Consider the following 19401-nt stretch of genomic DNA (forward strand, 5'->3'; position numbering starts at 1 on the left):
GGGTGAGGGATGTCTGGGACTGCATATCTGCGATTGGGGCAACTGCCACTATTCTGTGTATTGAGACTACAAAGTCTGGGGTTGCTGGCCAGATAAGGCAAACTCCAAGCTCCAGACCACTCTCTTCTACCCTCAGCTGTCTGACACAATACTGATCAGATGAGCTGCTGTCCTTGCTGTCAGCCCACTATGTCTTGCCCCTGGCACTACCACAAGGACTAACAATAATAATAATAGTAATAATAATAATAATAGTAATAATAATTATGGTATTTGTGAAGTACTTACTATGTGCCAAGCACTGTTCTAAGCACTGGAAGGGATACAGTCTCTCTGCTATATTAAAAATAATTCATAAAATCAAAACCAAAACAAAGAACCCTAATTATGCCGGAAATTAAATCTGCATAATTCATTTTGTGTGTGTCTGATCAAAATTTTCTATTGACATTTATGATGATGAAGATCTGAATTGGTGCAAGTGTGTCCTCGGGCTCTGTGGCAAAGACCCGTCTTTAAAAATCCAGCAAATGGTTGAAGACATGATTTTACTACTTTGTTTGGTAAAAAACATAATTTTACATTTTTTTGCCTTAGGTCAAAAAAAGAAGTCTAGTTTTAATAGCTCTGATACTGAGAAGACTGTGGTGATTCCTGGTTATAGCAGCTTCCTAATTTTTGAGGTTATAGATAATAAAACTGCTTTAGCCTACGCGACCATGCCAAAGAGAGTACCTGACCAAACAGTGCCAGAAGACTTATGGTTTATGTATAACTTTGGAATAAAGACTAGGAGGAAATGGACAATTTCTCAAGATCCTTGTAAATATTTGCTTCAACATAAGAACAATCAATCATTAAATGTCATTAAGTACGTTGATCTGGGGAAAACTAAGGATTTTACATTCAAAACCATCCCTATTAGACAAGGTCAGCCACTTTACATTTACTTTTTCTTCAACTCTGACTAGCCATATTTCTTAGGGCCCATTCTCTATCCCCTGAAGTATTTTTGTTGCTTATAATAATAATTGTGGTATTTGTTCAGTGCTTACTACGTGTCAGGCACTGTACTAAGCGCTGGGGTGGATACAAGCAAATCAGGTTGGACACAGTCCTTTTCCCATATGGGGCTCATCGTCTTGATCCCCATTTTACAGATGAGGCAACTGAGGCACAGAGAAGTGAAGTGACTTGCCCAAGGCCACACAGCAGACAAGTAGCAGTGGCAGGATTAGAACTCATGACATTCTGACTCCCAAACCCATGCTCTATCCACTACGCCATGATGCTTTTCCCCTTAGTTTCCACCCATACTTTATAAAATCCCCTTTTAATCCATTAAAATATTTAGGCTCCTAGGGAAGAAGACCTGGGCAAGCCCTACTTTAGATCTAGACCATTAGAAGGGCTACTTGGCAATAGAAGCATATTTACATTATTACCTCATTTACTTTAGGTATTATTTAGGTTTAGGTATTATTATTATTAATCATATTTATTGAATGCTCACTGTGTGCCAAGCACTATACTAAGTGGCTTAGATACCTCACCATTACCACAAAATTCTTGTCCTAAATTCCTAATTCCTTACTTACTTTGCCATGTATTTCTTCACCTGTCTTTTGAGTCTCCCCTTATCTTTTATTGGTTCTGAGTTCTCCAGTTAATGGACCAGACCACTTAATAATTGGATTTTCTGTGGTCTCTGTGGTAATTGTTCCCCAGGCCACCCCAAGCCTGACCCAAACCCTTAGGTGGTCCTCTGGGTAAAGACTGCTTGGGGCCAAAAATATATGCCTCTTTCCCATTTCTGGCAGTTGTGAGGGGAATCAGGGGCAGGGGAGAGGAGGAGGAGGAAGGTACAAGTTTTAGGATGGGGAAGTGTTGCCCCTGCGATTCCTTGTCTGAGCAGTCTTTTCTTTCAGTACTGGTCACACCTTCAGCAGTCTGAGACAGGCTTTCCCAGTTAGGGCTGTTGGCATAACCTATTTACAACTAATTATACAAATTGCTCTTATAGCTGTATTATTCTGATGAGTCCATACCACTGATTGATTGACTGATTGAGTCATTTGACCCCTGCTTCTCAATTTGTGAGTACACTGTGGGCATGGGTTGTCTCTCTTTTATGCTGAATTGTCCTTTCCAAGTGCTTAGTACATTGCTCTGCACACAGTCAGCGCTCAATAAATTTGATTGAATGAATGAATGAATTAAAGAAATGAAATACTTGAGAGTTTATTTGCCTTTGTTCCTTTTGATTCTACAGCCATATCAGAATTCCAAATGCCACTTCTAGATGTAATAGTTGGAAATCCAACCTTGCTGGAAGTAAACACCAAACAGTATTGGGATGACATTGATAGTTACACTATGGAAATCTCCGTCAAGAGCAAATTTCTCCAAAAAGTAAAATTGAATCTTCAGGCTCGCCAATGAGTATTTAAAACTTTTGGTAACAGGTTTTGGAAAACTGTCATGGGGAAGGCACTCCTGATGAGGATTTGGGATGATTTTGGTTTTAATGTTTGAGGAAGAGTTGCTAACATTCTTGACAGAAAAGAGGAATCGAAGCAGTGTGGCCTAGTAGAAAGAACGCAGGCCTGGGAGTCAGAAAGTCCTGGGTTCTAACCCTGCCCCTATCTTGTACCTGCTCTGTGCCCATGGGCAAATCACTTAACTTCTCTGTGTCTCAGGTCCCTCATGTGCCAAGTGGGGATTCAATATGCATTCTCCCTCCTACTTAAACTGCGAGCCTCATATGGCACCTGATTTTTTTCTTTGAAATGGCATTTGTTAAGTGCTTACTAGGTACCAGGCACTGTACTAAGTGCTGGGGTAAATAAAAGTATATCAGCTTGGACACCGTCCATGTCCTGCATGGGGCTCACAGTCTTAATCCCCATTTTACAGACAAGGTAACTGAAGCACAGAGAAGTTAAGTGACTTGCCCAGGTCACACAGCAGAGAAGTGGTGGAGCCAGGATTAGAACCCAGATCCTTCTGACTTCTAGGCCCCTGCTCTATCCACTAGATCATGCTGCTTCTCTAACCGGATTATCTTGTACCTACCCCAGCACTTAGTACAGTGCTTGGAACATAGTAAGTGTTAACAAATATTATTGGTACAGTGCTCTGCACACAGTAAGCACTCAATAAATATGATTGAATGAATGAGTTGTTATTATTATCATTATTATTAAGGTAAAGTCAGGTATAAAATATGTTACATCACCTTAGGCCTTCATGAACTCTAGGAATCTGAGTTCAATTGAGTGTAAGATAACTTTGGAAGAAAGGCAGTGAAATTCCCTGGCATATTATGATTTCCATTACACTAGAGACTCTTTAAGGATAAAACTATAAGGGAATGAAAAGGCAAAGTACCACATACTCTACGAAAGTTCCTCACTGTCCAAAAATATAGTCACTCAATAGTCATGATCCTGACCTCAACTGGTTCTATGGTTTGGGCTAACCATATGATCACCTCATACCAAGCACAAGATTTTAGGATTCCATAGAGAAGCAGCATGGCTCAGTGGAAAGAGCACAGGTTTCGGAGTCAGAGGTCATGGGTTCAAATCCCAGCTCCGCCACTGGTCAGCTGTGAGACTTTGGGCAAGTCACTTAACTTCTCTGGGCCTCAGTTACCTCATCTGTAAAATGGGAATGAAGACTGTGAGCCCCACGTGGGACAACCTGATCACCTTGTATCCCCCCAGCAATTAGAACAATGCTTTGCACATAGTAAGTGCTTAATAAATGCCATTATTGTTATTATTATTATTATATCCCCTGCAACACCATGATTTTCTATTTCCCCTACAGTCTCTCCTAACAGTTCCAATTCATTCATTCAATCATATTTATTGAGCGTTTACTGTGTGCAGAGCAGTTCCCTAAGCGCTGGGTGAGTACAATTCGGCAACAAATAGAGACAATCCCTACCCAACAATGGGCTCACAGTCTAGAAGTGGGGAGACAGGCAACAAAACAAAACAAGTAGGCAGGTTTCTTCTGACTCCCAGTACCTAAAATCTGCTCCTTTTTTGATTTTTCTATTGTTACTCCCCACATTATTGTAATTAGTTCCTTCCCATTTTACTCCTGTGGAAATAGGTTTTAACTAAAAAATGGGAAAAGACCTAATCTAACAGAAAAAAGGCTTTGATTTATTGTTACTCCACAAACTCAAGTTTTCAATACATATGTTTTTGTTGAAGATACATTGTTTCAGAATTGTTGAATCTTTTTTAAATGTTAGTGACCCAATCCTGGAAATGTTGGCCAGAGTAAAGTAAAAGCTCTTGATGAGCCAATTGCCATGATTCCTTCTATGATTCCATTGTTGATTTTTTTTCAATTCTAAACAACCTATATCTAACCCATTGTCGGGTAGGGACCGTCTCTATATGTTGCCGATTTGTACCTCTCAAGCACTTAGTACAGTGCTCTGCACACAGTAAGTGCTCAATAAATATGAATGAATGAATGAATAAACTGTAGGGTCACCCCAAGACTGTAAGCTTGTGGTCAGCTTGTGATAGCAACTCTTGTATCGTATTTATTCAGCCAGTCAGTCAGTCGTATTTACTGAGCACTTACTATGTGCAGAGCACTGTATGCTACAGCACTTAGGAGAGTACAGTATAACAATAAGCAGACACACTCCCTGCCCACAATGAGCTTACAGTCTAGTGGGGAGACAGACATTAATATAAATAAATAAATAAATGATAATAAATAAACTGTATTCTCCCAAGTGCTTAGTACAGTATTCTACACACAGTAGTGTTCCATAAATACCACTGATTGTTGTTCTTGCAAATATGTGAATTTCTAGATACCACCTCTAGATAGTCCCTCTTTCCATTAGAACTCAATGACCTCATGTCTCCTCTTATCACATTACTTTGTCTCTGAAGTTTTTCTCCTTTCAGTTACAATATGTGGACTTAGAAATGATGTGACTTTCTCTCAGGGTACAACTTCAATTGCGATAATTATCTGGAAGGCATCAATAGAATGTCCAGTAACAACAGTTATCCTAACACTGAAGAGCAGTTGTAGTTATGGTAAAAGAATGGTATTTGCTTCCCATGAGAAAATGATGGACATAAATTCAACTATGGGGCATGAGAGTGAAAATGGAGCAAAAATGAAAAAATTACTGGTAAGAAACGTAAGCAGACATATTACTACTGCGAGATTAATCATCAATCTGTCCTTTAGCCCCTTTATGGTTGTAAAACTGCACGTGGCTCTGAGGAGGGGAGGAGGGAAGCTTTTGCAATAATTTGAATAAGTGGAATGATTTGAAAAGTAGAAATTTCATCCCTTCTCTCCCTGGAGTACTTCCAAAAAGAAAGTGATTTCCATTTAAAGATCTGCAAATTGTGATTTATCATAAATAGGAAGTCTTTGGTTATGACTAAGAACTCTCTCTTTCCTTTGTCTATTTGCCACAAAAGAGTGTCTCCATTAGAAAACTCAGCCCCTCACAATGTCACTTTGGTATCTTGCAAAAATGTTAATTGAGATATGTATCTTTAGCTCATTTCCTCCAGTTTGGTTACAAATTATTTGAGTTTCACTGATCATAGCATTTTGCTGCCCCTCAAAATTTCAAACATTGAAAAAGCTTTGCAGAGAAGAAGGAAGTTACTCTTTGTTAATTGGGTGCTTAGGTAGAAATAGTGCAAGTTTTGATGACTTCTGATGTGCTTTCAAAATTTTTTATTTTAGTTTTGACTGTTCTGTGCTTTCAAAATGAGTTTACTTCAATTTTGATTGGTTTTCCTGTTTGAACCACAGACCGCTTTCTTAAAATTAACTTGCAATTCCACTTCTAGGACCTCAACTTAATCTCTCACCTTTACTCTCTTCTCCCTGCCGCTAGGTTGGTGTGTATTTAAGCGTTTTGAAGATGGGTTTTGTCATAAGGAGGGAATCACAGCATTGGAAGAGAAGGGATTAAAGAAGCAGCCCAGTGTGCAAGAAACTGTTGCTTGCAATGCTATTTTAGTCACATTCACACAGTCAAATAAGGATTCACTATCAGCAAGAAGTTTCATTTGGATAAACTAGTGGCATTAATTTTATTAGGCGATCTCGATATGAACCACTTAAAAAAATGTATTTCAATACAGTTTTTACCCATTTGGTCAATGGTTTTGTAGGCCATCTTTAGTAAACACTACATACCAACTCTTCCTGCCCCTTTCCCAGTTTAGAAGACCAAAATCTAGTCTCTTAATGTTCTGCCCAATTATTCCCCTTCGTTCCCTTTACTGCTGAGTCTTCTTTTCCATTCCTCTGCTTTCCACCCTTCTCCTCCATCTTTCTGCTCCACCCCTCCACTAACACCCTTTCTCCTCTCTCCGTCTCCAACCCCTTTCTTTGTCCTTCCTCTCTGGCCCTAATGGTGAGCTAAGATTTTTTTTTTAAATGGTATTTGTTAAGTACTTACTTACTATGTGCCTGGCACTGTACTAAGCACTGGTGTAGATACAAGTTTATTAGGTTGGACACAGTCTTTCTCCCATGTGGAGCTCATGGTTTCAATCCCCATTTTACAGATGAGATAGCTGATGTCCAGAGAAGTGAAGTTACTTACCCAAGGTCACACAGCAGACAAGTGGCAGAGCTGGGATTGTTATATTGTACTCTCCAAGTGCTTAGTATAGCACTCTGCACAGAGTAGGGGCTCAATTAATCCAACTGACTGACTGGCTGGCTGACTGGGATTAGAGCCGAGGTCCTTCTGACACCCAGGCCTATGCTCTATCCACTAGGCCATGCTGCTTCTCAAAAAGTGAGCTAAAATGACCAGAAGAGCTGCCTCAGGCAATACAGTTGAACTTGTTTGGGTTCTCTCCTGTCAAACCTGCTGCCACGCCAAGGTAGCAGGACACTACCACTCAGTCACAACGTGATGATGGCATCAGCAGCAGTGGCCAGGTCTTCTTGCCACTGCTGAAGAGCAAGAGAGGGACAGCCTTCTCAGCAGCCACCTCCACTGCTGCCACTGCTACCAACCTCACTGCGGCTGAACTGTTTCCTCCTGGCTGGATCGGAAGTACATCACCCAGCCACTGTGGAAACCCCCTATCTGGGGCCTAGAAAAGCAATCAATCAATGGTTATTTAATAATAATAATAGTAATAATAATGGCATTTGTTAAGCACTTACTATGTGCAAAGCACTGTTTTAAGCGCTGGGGAGGATACAAGGTGATCAGGTTGTCCCACGTGGGGCTCACAGTCTTAATCCCCATTTTACAGATGAGGGAATGGAGGCACAGAGAAGTTAAGTGACTTGCCCAAAGTCACACAGCAGACAAGTGGCTCAATGGCTCACTTAGCCACTTACTGAGCTCTTACTGTGAACATTACACTGTACTAAGCACTTGAGAGAGTACAATTCAATAGAGCTGCAGATGGAGAGCATAAGCTTATCTTGGTGCAGCCAAGTGGCCAAAATAATAATAATAACTATGGTATTTGTTAAGCGCTGCTTACTATGTGCCAAGCACTGTTTTAAGCACTGGGGTAAATACAAGGTGATCAGGTTATCCCACATGAGGCTCACACTTTTAATCCCCATTTTACAGATGAGGTAATGGAGGGAGGCACAGAGAAGTTAAGTGACTTGCTGCTGCTCACCCCCAACCACTGCCACCAGTTGCCGTTGTTTGCAGTTCATTCACGGCTCAGGCCTCTGTGTCAGGGAATGGCAAACAGCAGAGGAGGATTCATTCATTCATTCAATCGTGTTTATTGAGTGCTTACTGTATGCAGAGCACTGTACTAAGCGCTTGGGAGAGTACAATACAACAATAAACAGACACATTCCCTGTCAACAATGAGCTTATAGTCTAGAGATGAAGAGGAGGAGGAAGTGGAAGAGGAGATGGAGATTTGTATACCCCTCAGTCTCCCTCCTGGTTTTATCTACAATCTTGCTCTTAACTCTCCTTTTGGCCTCTTTTCCTTTTCTTTCCTTTCCGCCTTTCTTTCTTTGCCCTTGTCTTGCCCTACCTCCACCTCTCCTAAGGATCCAAACATCTTGTCCCTTCCTCCAACAGCCCTTATTTCCATCTGTTTCACAATCCTATTTCCATCTAGACTATTTCTAGATCATAGAGTCCTGATCCGAGTTCCCCCATCCTTAGACCACAAAATCTAAATGAAGAAAGGCATGCAAGCCAGGGCGGGAACCTGCAAAGTAGTCAGAGCTGCTCTAGTAGGAGGGGGATCAGTTGGTCACAAGGGGTGGAGACAGAGTTTTACCTAGATATATCTGCACAAATTGCTCACTTCTCTCTCCCAGGCCATTCTTCCAAAATGCTTTCTCCTGCCTGCACTGTGCTGTGGGGAGGAATGCTGATGGGACTCACTGCTCCCTCCCTGTTTCCCACTTACCCACCCCCATTGGAAGCAGCAGGATTGGGTCACCAATAAGGATGGTGTCCAATCTGATTATCTTGCCTCTAACCCAATGCTTAGAACAGTGTTTGACACATAGCAGGCACTTTAACAAATGCCATGAAAAGGGAAGCCACACTGCCTACACTCTCAGCACAATTGTGGCTAGAAATGAGGCCAAAATATCAAAAGTAATTGAAATAGCATTGTATTTTCCCTATCTGACAAATATACCTACTTGTCTGTGCTATTTCTCACTTTAATCTACTCTATGCAGGTGAACTACAGGCCTCCATCTAATTTGGGAATAGCGATCCCACTCACGGATAACATCTACAATGCGGATCCTAGCAAAGGCAGACCCAGAGACTATTTTCCCAAATCTCGAGTAAGTCATTTCCTGCATTTATATCTGACCTATACCTTAAACAAAACCAACACACCAAAAAAAGAACTCTTTTTTTTGGTGAAATGTGGAAAACAACATTATCAAGTAATTATGAAGCATCCACCTTACAGGATTCTTGCTGAGTGCTGGGCAAGCCAACCCTGGCTTAATTTTTTGAAGACAGGAGAAGGAGGAGGGAATAGAGGAGGCCCAAGCATTAAGAAGAAGCGTGGCTCAGTGGAAAGAGCCCGGGCTTTGGAGTCAGAGGTCATGGGTTCAAATGCTGGCTCTGCCAATTGTCAGCTGTGTGACCTTGGGAAAGTCACTTAACTTCTCTGGGCCTCAGTTACCTCATCTGTAAAATGGGGGTGAAGACTGTGAGCCCCCGTGGGACAACCTGATCACCTTGTAACCCCCCCAGTGCTTAGAATAGTGCTTTGCACATAGTAAGCACTTAATAAATGCCATCAAAAAAGTCAGGAAAGTGAAGAAAGCCCCTTCCTTCCTTCCTCTCCCCCTCCTCCCCTTTTCCATCCCCCCCGCCTTACCTCCTTCTCCTCCCCACAGCACCTGTATATATGTATATATGTTTGCACGTATTTATTACTCTATTTATTTTACTTGTACATATTTATTCTATTTATTTTATTTTGTTAATATGTTTTGTTTCGTTCTCTGTCTCCCCCTTCTAGACTGTGAGCCCACTGTTGGGTAGGGACCGTCTCTATATGTTGCCAACTTGTATTCCCAAGCACTTAGTACAGTGCTCTGCACACAGTAAGTGCTCAATAAATACGATTGATTGATTGATTGATGATTGATTAGAAAGTACAATTCAGGAACAAATAGAGACAATTCCTACCCAACAATGGGCTCACATATGAGAGGTATTAGTTCCCCATTTTGCAGATGAGGGAACTGAGGCACCGAAAAGTGAAGTGACTTGCCCAAGATTACACAGCAGACACGTGGCAGAGTCAGGATTAGAACCCAGGTCCTCTGTTTCCCAAGCCTACTCCTTCCAATAGGCCATGCTGCTTCTCGAATTGCACTTCTGGATCTCAGGCTTAATTTAAAAAGAAAACCCAAAAAACTTTGATCTTTTAATTTGGTTGGTCACTTAACAAGGCTGTTGAGTTTGGGATCATGTTGTCACAGCACACCTCCTCGTCTCCCCAGCCAAAATTGCCGAGACCCTCTCCAAGGTCAATTTATGACTCCTTGGAAATCACCAGTTGTTTGTTTGTCACCTACATTTTCTCTCTCCTTTCTTCTGAAAAGAATGTGTTAATACCTTAAAGCATGGCATAATGGATAGAGCATGGGCCTAGGTGTCAGAGGATGTGGGTTCTAATCATGGTTCCATCACTTGTCTGCTGTGTGACCTTGGGCAAGTCACTTAACTTCTCTGTGCCTCAGTTACCTCATCTGGAAAATGGGGATTAAGACTCTGAGCCTCACATGGGACAGGGACTGTGTCCAACCCGATTTGCTTCTATCCACCCCAGTACAATGCCTGGCACATAAGAAGCACTTAACACATAACCATAATTATTTTTCTCATTATTAAAGTAAAAATCAAGAAATTGGCCTTATGGTCACAGAGAAGTAACTCTTTTGCCGATTATAAACTCTGCTAATAGTGATGTTGAAAAAAAAGTCCAGAAGAAGTCCTCAGAGGCCACAAAATAATTATTAACCCTAGCAACGGGTGGGTGGTCTTCCTCAGCCATGTGAAAATGATTCCCACGTATAGTCCACTCATGCCATTTATGTATGTTTGCATGAGGCTCTTCTTTTTCAAAGTAGCTCATTTCTAATCAATTATTTGTAAAGTGATTATAATAGCCCAATACATTATTAATTAGAACAAAAGGAAATGGAGCTGGAGAATAGAACTAGTTGTATTGCTGTCCTGCCAATATAATGTTAGTGGGCAGGACCTTCCATGAGGGCAGGGACAGTGATCCAAGATTAAGAAGTTGAAGAAGCCAGGAAAGGATGGATGACACAGTCAGAGGGAATATAGATTGCAGGATGGTGAGACAAAAACATGTAGGCACGCACTTCTCATTCACCCTCAGATACATTGGCTCTCCTCTCACACACATATTCTCTTATGTATACTCTCTCACATTCCCTCTTACATGCAATCGTAAACCCTCTCAAACTTTCTCATATATCCACAGATTCCCCTCTCCCCATGCAGAACTGGAACGAAAGTGCTGACATGGTAATTGGGAGGATATGAACTCAAGAGAAAAAGAAAATATTTCAGGGATAGTCTCCCATTGGAGATGGGCTTTCAGAAGGGCTTTGAAAATAGGGATGGTGGATATGAAAGGGGAGGACAGGAGGCTAAGAACTGATATAAGGGGTCAGAGAAGAGAGAGATAAATGAGATACAGTGAGTAGGTTAGCTTGAGGAGAATGAAGAGCATAAAATGGGGATGAGGTGAGGGGGTTGTGGAAGAAGGGAATGAATAAACAGGAGGGAGAGAGCTGATTGAGCCCATGGTTGGGTAGGGACCATCTCTATATGTTGCCATCTTGTACTTTCCAAGCGCTTTGTACAGTGCTCTGCACACAGTAAGCGCTCAATAAATATGATTGAATGAATGAATGAATGAATGCCTTAAAGTCAATGGTCAAGGGCTTTGTCTTGATACGGAGAGGAATAGGTAATGCCTGAAGGTTTTTGAGGAGTGAGGAGATGGAAACAGAACGGCGTTTTAGAAAAATGATCCAGGCAGCAGACTGGAGAGGGGTGAGACAAGAGGCTAACTTTCCCTGGATCTCCACCAAAACAACCCTTTAATTTGTAGAAATTGTGTAAGATAGGAAAAATGGCCCCTTTATCCTTTGCTTCTTGCAGCTAACAGGCCAATACAAACAGTGTGCTAACAAGTCCTCTCGAGCAGAATGCAACTGCACGGAAAACCAGAAGTTGTCAGATAATGTTGCTTTCTCGGACTGCAAAGAGGAGGTAAGATAATTTAATTGCATTTAAGCATAAGACTTCAAAGTGAAGTCCATTGTCTTTTTGACATGAACAAAATATTTCAAGTTCATGGAAAGGCATGTGCTTATTATGCAAGCAAGATAACAGGACTCAGGAAACTATATTTCAATATTTCAAATGCTTAGGTTGGTGTTCCAGAACTCTTCCCCTTTTCATTTTACCCTACCTCCCCCGGGTAGTCGTTGCTTTTTAATTCGAGTGTTATTGTAATTTATATTTTAGGTTCCACGTCAGAGGTTTCCTGTTATCAAATACCCTATCATTTTGGAAGTTGTGAGTGAGGATGGGAGGGTCCCAATGGAACCCCCGTATCTTATCACTATAACAGAAGTTAACAACAGGGAAACCTGGATGCTAAGTAAGGCTCTAACATCTGTGGAGGTTTCTCATTTGATACCAAATGCTCTATCACTTGTTAATTTACCAGTTTGATTCTGTGAATCCATTTCCCATCCCTCTCCAACACACGCCCAGCTAGTTTCCACATGTATAGCCATTCTTTGAAGAAAAAAATGGGTAACAGTGAGCATGTTCATGTCTACCCTGTTGTTTCTAGGCTTTGATTTAGCACCACTTCAAAGTCCCAGATTCTGTGGCTTAGCAGTCGATGCAGAAGGGATTTGACAATGAAATTTGAGAACAACTTTTCTGTTCTGGATCAGATTCCCCCAGAGAGCATTCCATCCCCAGTGATCTCCAAGGGGAGCCTGCACTTTTTTGAGGAGGAGAAAAGAGGGAGCCCAAATGGCAAACTAGCAAACTATCATTATTATTATTATTATTAAGTGCCATCAAGTCATTTCCAATTCATAACAACTCCATGGATATACTTTCTCCAGAACATCTTGTCCTCTGCCAGCAAACTGCCTCTCTCCAATGAAACATTGGAAGGCATCATCAAGCCTTAGAGTCTTTCCCCACTTAAGTTCCACCCCTAGAAAACACGGCCTTGAGAAGATAGAAGACACAAAATTGAAACACAGTTTTGTTGTTTTACAGAAGACGAGGAAACACTGGGCGTGGAAAAAATGAAAAAGTATTTGAAAGCCGAAAGTAAACTTACGGTGTACAATCCAAAGGGCCTGAACCTAAGCATAATGGTAAGTTATTTTTTTTAAAGCTTATACAAACATTACAATATGTTTGTATAGTGTACTTTGTGCAACCATGAACGTTTTCTAAAGTGCTTAATTTAAGTTTGAAGTGAAAATTTTGGTGGTTTAAGGCTATAATCTTGAGGGGAGTGGTCAGTTTCTTGAACTCTGTGGTGTACATACAAGTTTTAGAGAATGAGGGAACCACTCAAGTAGAAGTAGAATGATGTCCTAGGCACTAAACCTACATTGGTGGATTACAGTTACATTTTCCAGCCTCTTTACCCTTAAAATCCACTTTAAAAAACCCCAGACCCAGCTCTGAGGCCCCTCCACTTTGAGCCCTGAACCATGATTTGGTTTTACTCCCCCTTTCCTTACCTAGACTGAGTAGGGTGTAAGCAGAAGTAGCATGGCATAATGGATAAAGCAAGGGCCTAGGAGTCAGAAGGTTATTCATTCAATCGTATTTATTGAGCGCTTACTGTGTGCACAGCACTGTACTAAGCGCTTGGGAAGTACAAGTTGATGGGTTCTATTGCCGGCTCCCCGACTTGTCACTTTATTTCTCTGTGCCTCAGTTACCGCATCTATAAAACGGGGATTGAGACTGTGAGCTCCGCATGGGACAGGGACTATGTCCAACCCGATTTGCTTGTATCCACCCCAGTGCTGAGTACAGTGCCTGGCACATAGTAACCACTTAACAAATACCATAACTATTAGTATAAATAGAGGTAAAGCTCTCATACCCATCTCCCCAACATTTTAGTTACCTGTCCCGGTAACCAAAGCGTGAGCCCCCTGAGGGGCAGGGATTATGTCTAATTCCCATCTGTGTATTATTCTCTCCCAGCGCTTAGTACAGTGTTCTGCACACAATAAGTGCTTAATAAATACTATTACTCCTGCTGGTAAGAGGTGGATGAAAATTGCCCAAAGTACTGGAGCAAAAGGGCAACTAGAATATTTTCCCTGCCACTATCCAACAGCTCTCGGGAAATGCCTTAGGCTTTGAGCCCCCTAGACTGTAAGCTCACTGTGAGCAGGGAACGTGTCTGCTGACTGTTGCACTGTACTCTCCCAAACACTTAGTATGGTGCTTTTCATGTAGTAACAGCTCAATAAATACCATTGATTGATTGAGCATGTACAGATGCTCAGTACCACTTGTCGATTGATCGGAATGCGTGATCTTTTTTTCTGATGTCTACAAGTCCTAGAAGCACTAGATTATGTGGGGAAGCAGCAAGGTGTAGAGCACAGGCCTGGAAGTCAAAGGATCATGGGTTCTTGTCTGCTATGTGGCCTTGGGCAAATCACTTAACTTCTCTGGGCCTCACTTACTTCATCTATAAAGTGGGGATTGAGACTGTGAGCCCCATGCAGGACAGGGACTGCGTCCAACCTGATCTGCTTGTATCCACCCCTGTGCATGGTACAGTGCCGGGCACATAGTGAGTGCTTAACAAATACCATCACTGTTATTATTATTGTGGGCTCTCCCTGAGTTCTGTTCTTGTGCCTACTGTCAGGTGAGTCAGGATTAATAATGATGGCATTTATTAAGCACTTACTACGTGCAAAGCACTGTTTGAAGCGCTGGGGAGAATACAAGGTGATCAGGTTGTCCCACGGGGGGCTCACAGTCTTAATCCCCATTTTACAGATGAGGTAACTGAGGCACAGAGAAGTGAAGTGACTTGCTCAAAGTCACCCAGCTGACAATTGGCAGAGCTGGGATTTGAACCCATGACCTCTGACTTCAAAACCCGGGCTCTTTCCACTGAGCCATGCTGCTTTTTAGGATTAGGGGATTAGGATTAGGATCAGGATTAAGGGAAGAGGGAGATAAGTAGGATCACCAAACTTTTTGTGCTCAGCGTCATTTTTCAAACTAAGTATTAGTGGGATCTCCGTTACATTTTTGTAGAAAATTACCCTCTGAAATCGTCCTTTTTTAACATCAGGAAACGGATGTGTTACCAAATATTAACCATTGCGTTTTTCCATAGGGTTCTGAGCTTTTCCATTTCAGAGTAACTACTATTCCTGGAGTCACCTTTTGTCCCTTAGTGGTGGAATTTCAGGTAAAGTGAGTTCCCTACAATTTTCATTGTCATAGGTTTGCAAATGGGTATCCTGCACCAAGGCAGGGATTCTTCAATCATTCAGTAGTGTTTACTGAGCCCCTACTTTGTGTAGAGTGCTGCCCTGAGTATTGGGGAAAGATACAAGGATGATAGCCAGAGACCCTGAGCCCAAGGCCACTTCTATCTAAAAATGAGGGGAACCGGCAACAGGCCCATGTGGAAGAGAGAAAAATAATGAATGCAGCAAAAACAGATAAGAAAAGAGGGACTCCATAAAGAACAGAATCCAACCTCCAGGTTGGTGTTTGAGGGAGGGCAGTGTTTCCTTCATGGATCTGGGGCTGTGATAGGGTAACCCGAAAAACCCACCTGACTCATGCTGCTACTGCTTCTGGCCTGTCTCCAGCAGGGCAGGATTTGACCCCAATGAGTGGTAGGAGGAAGGTGGTGTGTCCTTTTCAGACCTGATGCTCCAGTCGAATAGGGGCTATCGGGGCCACGTGGCTAGGGCCAGAATTTTTAGAAGGCTTCTTTCCATACCCTGTCCTCCACACCGAGCTAACTCCAACTCGGACAAGGTTGTATTTCCAGAGAAGTATCATATCTGTTGCTGCATGAGATGAAGGGAATATTAACACCTATCAACAGAAAATACCCACGTGTATTTTTTTTTTTGCAGGCTTAGTTCCTACCCACTAAGCGTTTACAGCCTTGTGAGGCTGCGTAAGTGATTTAGCCAATTCACTTGGCTGGGTTTTCTACTCCCCGTCCCAAGAGAATTTATAGCGATGTCCCTCTGAGCCTCGTGGTAGCCAGTGATCCAGATAACCCCCAGGCTAGGCGTCACTGTAACCTAATGAAGAATTGTGTCACCTTTCTAAATGGTGATTCATTATGCTCTGCCGTCATCAACAGAGATTAAAAAGAAGCTGTGTGGCCTACTGGATAGAGCACAGGGCTGGGAGTCAGAAGGACCTGGGTTCTAATCCCAACCCCAACCATATGTCTGCTGTGTAAGCTTGAGCAAGTCACTTAACTTTGTGCCTCAGTTACCTCCTCTGTAAAATAGAAAGAAAAACTCTGAACTCCATGGAGGACTTGGACAGTGCCCAACTTGATTACCTTGTATTTACCCCAGGACTTAGAACAGTGCCTGGAACATAGTAAGCAATGAATAAATGCTATTTTTGTTTTAAAAAGTGATGATTTTTTCCATTTGAAAGAACAGTGCACACTTAAACCAAAGATATATTTAAAAACAAATGAAAGCTAGACAAAGCTGTTGGGTGCACCTATTTCAAAAGTCAAAAATGTCACCTCTTATGGAGAGCAGGGCATTCTGGGAGAGATGTGTCCATAGTTTCGCTATGGGTCAGAAACGACTCGACGGCCTAAGACAAAACAAGGGTGTGATCCACTTTACTGAGCATTTGGCTAGAGTGCTGGGGAATCCACTTTCCATGAAAAAAGGGGCCCATCTCTGAAATAATCAGACCTCCTATGGATCCTGCCAGAGGTCACTTCCAGAACAACAGGGCCAAGGAAGTTCTGAGGAGGACTCCAGGAACCTCTTCAACACCTTCTCTACCAGAGGCACTTTTGTGGGTGACAGGGCTACTGCCACTTTAGCACTTTTTCTTCATGGTAGAGCTATGTTATAAAAGAAGAATGGGGAGGAGGGTGAAATCTGCCTCTGAAACCTCCCCATTTAGGTGAAGTGTAGTGTAGTTAGTGGCTAGAGCACAGATCTAGAAGTCAGAAGGATCTGGGCTCTAGCCCTGGCTCTGCTGTGTCTGCTGTCTGACCTTGGGCAAGTCACTTAACTTCCCTGTGCTTCAGTTGTGTGAACCCCATGTGGGATAGGGCCTGTGTCCAACCTGATTACCTTGTATCTACCCCAGCGCTTAGGACAGCATTTAGCACATAGTAAGTGGTTAACAAGTACCATGATAATAATAATGATAATAATAATAATGATGCTGTTCAGGGAACGGACCTCTCCTTCCTCCATCCCTCTCGCCACACTGCATATCAGCTCTTTAGAATGAGTGCAGCCTCAAGGGCTTCAGTTCAGTTTTGAACCTGTAATGTTCAAGTGGGTTTCTGCAGGGCAGCAGTTCTTCCACTCCCTGGAGGAGCTGTCAACCTTGAATGAGTCGCAGAAGCAACAGACAACTGGGCTAATGCCATCAGCTCATGTGGCCATAATTCCTTATAAGATTCAATAGCGTCTCTGTAGAGCAGTTGGGCTGCTCTGTCGTTTCTATGAACTCACTCTTCCAAGGTTTGCAAAATGAGTAATGGGGCCAATTGACAGCCCCAGTAATATCACCTAAGGTGTTCTGAAACTGCATTACAATGAACAGCCCCGCCACGGAAGTGTCGTGTATGACAAATGAAAGAAAGGATGATTGTTTACTATTCACCCAACATAAATTGTTCTCCATTCTAGATGAAGCAGGATGGTGTAGTGGATAGAGTCCGGGATAGAGCCCGGGCCTTGGAGTCAGAAGGTCATGGGTCTGATTCTGACTCCTCCACTTGTCTACTGTGTGACCTTGGGCAAGTCACTTCACTTCTCTGTGCCTCAGTTACCTCATCTGAGAATGGCAATTGAAACTGTGAGCTCCACATGGGACCAGATTTATTATTATTATTATTATTATTATTAATAATAATAATAATAATGGTATTTGTTAAGCACTTATTATGTGCAAAGCACTGTTCTAAGTGCTGGGGGGATACAAGGTGATCAGGTTGTCCCATGGGGGGCTCACAGTCTTAATCCCCATTTTACAGATGAGGTAACTGAGGCACAGAGAAGTTAAGTGACTTTGCTTGTATCTACCCCAGTATTTAGTCCAGTGCCTTGCCTGGCATACAGTAAGTGCTTAACAAATACCATCATTATTATTATCATAATTGTTATTTTTATTAATAGTCTGGTGGCTATTTCCAAGTTAGAATGGACTTGCATATACACACCCCCAAACCCAGATTCTTGTAGTGGGTTAACTCTGGCCCAGAATTCCACCAAATGCTAACAATATCCCTAGATTTATATGAGAAGCTAATGATTACTCTTGTTCTAATTATGGAGCGTAGACCAACTTAACCATTCACGCTCTCCCTCTTGCAGATCTATGTTGATGAGGTGCCGATGGCATTTCCAGGACGCTCCCTTATTGCCACTACAACAGCCGTATTCCTGGGGGGGTTTATCTTTGTAACATTCTTGATAAAAATGTATAACATAAAAGCGTGGGACAGTTTTAAAACTATGATAATGAAGAAGATCAAAATATCTGTATCATCTTCCTCTCTCTCGGGACAATCTATCTAGACATAAATTTGCAGGAATGAAAATGATACTGAAGTAATATGTATTTTATCTTGAAAATATTCTGGGCATTTCAAAATCTCATCTCCATCACAAGGTGTTCGTTATTAATTATACACACTAAATAGCAGTGCTATTGATTTACCTTTTTCTGGCATTTTTTGTAAATCTTTTACTTTTTGTTACACAGAATCCTTTTTTGGAAACATATAGGATGTTGAACAGGTCAAGATTTGAATGTAAAGTTTGTTTTCTTAAGTTTCTAGAATATAGTGAAGCCTTTTAGGTTTGGGGGAGTTTCTGAATATTCCTGACCCATTCAGGTCTTTCACTCTTATTGGTAATTACTATGTTGGGATGAAAGAAGAGGGATAATCAAAAAGTTTGGTTTTAATAAAGATGTTTGTTTGGAGAAAAGTGTCATTTTTAAATTTCAATCTCCCCATGCATTTTGGGCTCTCGCCGACCATCATTTATTCAACATCCACAAGATATCTAGCACTACACTATATGCTAGACTAGACCATAAGCTCATCATGAGCAGGGAACACGTCTGCCAACTCTGCTTTAGTGTACTCTCCCAAGCACTTAGTACAGTGCTCTGCACACAGTAAGTGCTCAATAAATTCCGTTGCTAGATTGATTACCAAATTTAGATCTGTAGTTGCTAAATTGAGGGAATTTATCATCCACCCCACTCTGTGACACGTAGGAAAATGCCAGAGATTCAGTAGTTCTGAGAACTTAAAATATTGGAATAGAATCAAACAGGATATCAAATAGGATTTAAGATGATTTCACCTGCCAATTGATAAGCTATCTGGGCAAACAGACATTGGAAGTGTCACTGGTCTGCTGCCAGGAGTCGGAATGAGGCTGTGGATACATGTATATATGTCTTGGACCTCGCTACAACTCAGATGTCAATCCATGGTCTGTTTGTGGAAGATTGTTGACCAATATTGAATAGGCTGGGTTATTGTATGCTTTGGCTGAAGAAATTATAAGTTATAGGCTGCTTGATGTCTCACC

General features: G+C 41.9%; 1 protein-coding gene across 8 annotated transcripts in view; it reads left to right on the forward strand.

The window, feature by feature from the left end:
• The window catches only part of CATSPERB (cation channel sperm associated auxiliary subunit beta), a 72715-nt gene extending 53953 nt beyond the window's left edge, over positions 1-18762 (forward strand). For 4 of the 8 annotated variants that reach the window (XM_038747556.1, XM_038747557.1, XM_038747555.1 and 1 more), the window contains exons 21-29: positions 598-930; positions 2273-2412; positions 4988-5179; positions 8710-8820; positions 11696-11806; positions 12065-12200; positions 12842-12942; positions 14952-15026; positions 18169-18762. In XM_038747556.1, the coding sequence (XP_038603484.1) occupies positions 598-930; positions 2273-2412; positions 4988-5179; positions 8710-8820; positions 11696-11806; positions 12065-12200; positions 12842-12942; positions 14952-15026; positions 18169-18372 (1403 nt within the window). In that variant the 3' untranslated portion in view covers positions 18373-18762. Of the gene's footprint in view, positions 1-597; positions 931-2272; positions 2413-4987; positions 5180-8709; positions 8821-11695; positions 11807-12064; positions 12201-12841; positions 12943-14951; positions 15027-18168 lie in introns of those variants that run through there. The other 4 variants (XM_038747559.1, XM_038747560.1, XR_005451187.1 and 1 more) reach the window with 4 other exon arrangements.
• The last annotated feature ends 639 nt before the right edge of the window (positions 18763-19401 follow it).

Source organism: Tachyglossus aculeatus, chromosome 1, assembly GCF_015852505.1.
Source record: "Tachyglossus aculeatus isolate mTacAcu1 chromosome 1, mTacAcu1.pri, whole genome shotgun sequence".
In the NCBI taxonomy this organism is placed as follows: domain Eukaryota; kingdom Metazoa; phylum Chordata; class Mammalia; order Monotremata; family Tachyglossidae; genus Tachyglossus; species Tachyglossus aculeatus.